At 43.8% G+C, this 1,929-nt stretch overlaps 1 protein-coding gene across 1 annotated transcript in view; it reads left to right on the top strand.

The window, feature by feature from the left end:
- Positions 1 to 431: 431 nt before the first annotated feature.
- Positions 432 to 1,929, top strand: part of LOC145401590 (uncharacterized) — a 20,618-nt gene continuing 19,120 nt past the window's right edge. The window contains exon 1 of the mRNA XM_080273783.1: positions 432 to 544. Coding sequence (XP_080129909.1) covers positions 432 to 544 — 113 coding nt within the window. The remainder of the gene's footprint in view (positions 545 to 1,929) is intronic.

The raw sequence follows: 1,929 nt of genomic DNA, 5'->3' as shown, positions 1-1,929 counted from the left end.
CAACACTATAATATGATGCTAGCCACGAAGAAGTGCTGTGGAAAGGATGTAGAGCCATAGTTTTGTCTATTTCTGCCAATGAGGCACGTGAAATAAGCTGCAAAAGGACGAAAATCTGGGCCAAGTTAAGGTGAAAGGAGTATAACAGAAGCGCACGTATTACCTAACACCTTTTCCTAAGCGATTTATTTTGCTTATTACACCTTGCCGTCCTCTTCTGTGTTACGTAATTCATTATATCACCATACCTTGCACAGTGAGCGTAGAAAACGATATTAGCCAGCCGTATCCAAGAATAAATCGCTAGGGAAGAGGTGTTAGGGGGCTTTTTAAACTACCGAGATGAAATAGCCGCTTTTTTATGGAAAGAAGAAAGTATCAAAGGTCAGAAAGAAAGAACCCAAGGCCAGAGATGGATTATATTGCGGAAAATGTTAAATGAGGAGGAAGAGAAGAAAGCCAGCATTGTCCATTACCCTCAGGCACATCCGGCACACCCACGCCCACACCAGCAGACCGAGCCATCCACACAAAATAACGGCAGGTGAGTTTCCAGCGCAGTGCTATTTCCGGACTACCTTATATTAGTAGTTATAATGGTTGTAGGTAAGGTGTATGGTAGAGTGTTAATTATGAGAGTTAGAGAGGGTACAGAGGGAGTGATTGGTGATGAGCAGTGTGGCTTCAGGAGAGGGAGGGGATGCGTTGATCAGGTGTTTGCTGTGAGACAAGTGTGTGAAAAGTATTTAGCGAAAGGCAAGGATGTGTTTTGGGCATTTATGGATTTAGAGAAAGCGTATGATAGAATTGATAGGGAGGCTTTGTGGACTGTTTTAAGATTGTATGGACTTGATGGTAGGTTACTAAAAGGGGTGAAAAGTTTTTATGTAAATAGTAGAGCGTGTGTAAGAGTGGGAAATGCTGTGAGTGATTGGTTTCCCGTGAGAGTGGGGCTGCGACAGGGATGTGTGATGTCGCCTTGGTTGTTTAATATTTACATGGATGGTGTTGTAAGGGAGGTGAATGCAAGAGTTTTAGGTGGAGGTCTGAGTCTGGTGAATGTTGATGGTGGAGAGTGGAATCTGAAGCAGCTACTGTTTGCAGATGATACTGCACTGGTGGCTGATTGAGAGGAGAGATTGAGACAGTTGGTAGAGGAGTTTGGAAGGGTGTGTGAAAGGAGGAAATTGAAAGTAAATGAGAATAAGAGTAAAGTGATGAAGTGTACGAGGTTGATAGATGGTAGGGGGATGAATATAGTTTTGAATGGTGAGTTGCTTGAGAAGGTAGATTGTTTTAAATATCTAGGGTCACATGTTGCTGTGGATGGAAGAATAGATGCAGAAGTGAAGTTTAGAATAAATGAAGTAGGAAAGGTGCTGGGAGGAATGAAAAAAGTGTTTAGATGTCGTTCGCTTAGAATGGATGTAAAGAGAAGGCTGTATGAGGGTGTTGTGGTACCGACTGCATTATATGGGGCTGAAACATGGAATATGGGTGTAGCAGAGAGGAAAAGTTTGAATGTAATGGAGATGAGGTGTCTGAGGAGTATGTGTGGAGTGACGCGTATGGATCGGGTGCGAAATGATGAAGTGCGAAGGAGAACTGGAGTTGTTCGGGAGATGGCTGGTAGAGTTGAGCAGAGGGTGTTGCGATGGTTTGGGCATATGGAGAGAATGGATAATGAGCGATTGGTGAAAAAGATAACTAGATTTGATGTGAGAGGTGTAAGGCTGAGAGGAAGACCACGAATAGGATGGATGGACAGTGTGAAGAGAACGCTGGATGCGAGAGGGATGTCTGTTGAGCAAGGAAGAGTGGCTGTGCGTGACAGAAATAAATGGAGAGAAATTGTGAATGAATAAGTGATGACGCAGCCCTGAGGGGATATTCTCCCGCATTTGGTCTGATCAGCTAGTCAGGTCAGGT

This window comes from Coenobita brevimanus, chromosome 56 (assembly GCF_032717465.1).
Source record: "Coenobita brevimanus isolate Jiangsu-jjx chromosome 56, ASM3271746v2, whole genome shotgun sequence".
Classification (NCBI taxonomy): Eukaryota; Metazoa; Arthropoda; class Malacostraca; order Decapoda; family Coenobitidae; genus Coenobita; species Coenobita brevimanus.
The sequence above is the reverse complement of the archived record's forward strand: the minus strand, read 5'-3'. Positions and strand labels throughout refer to the sequence as shown.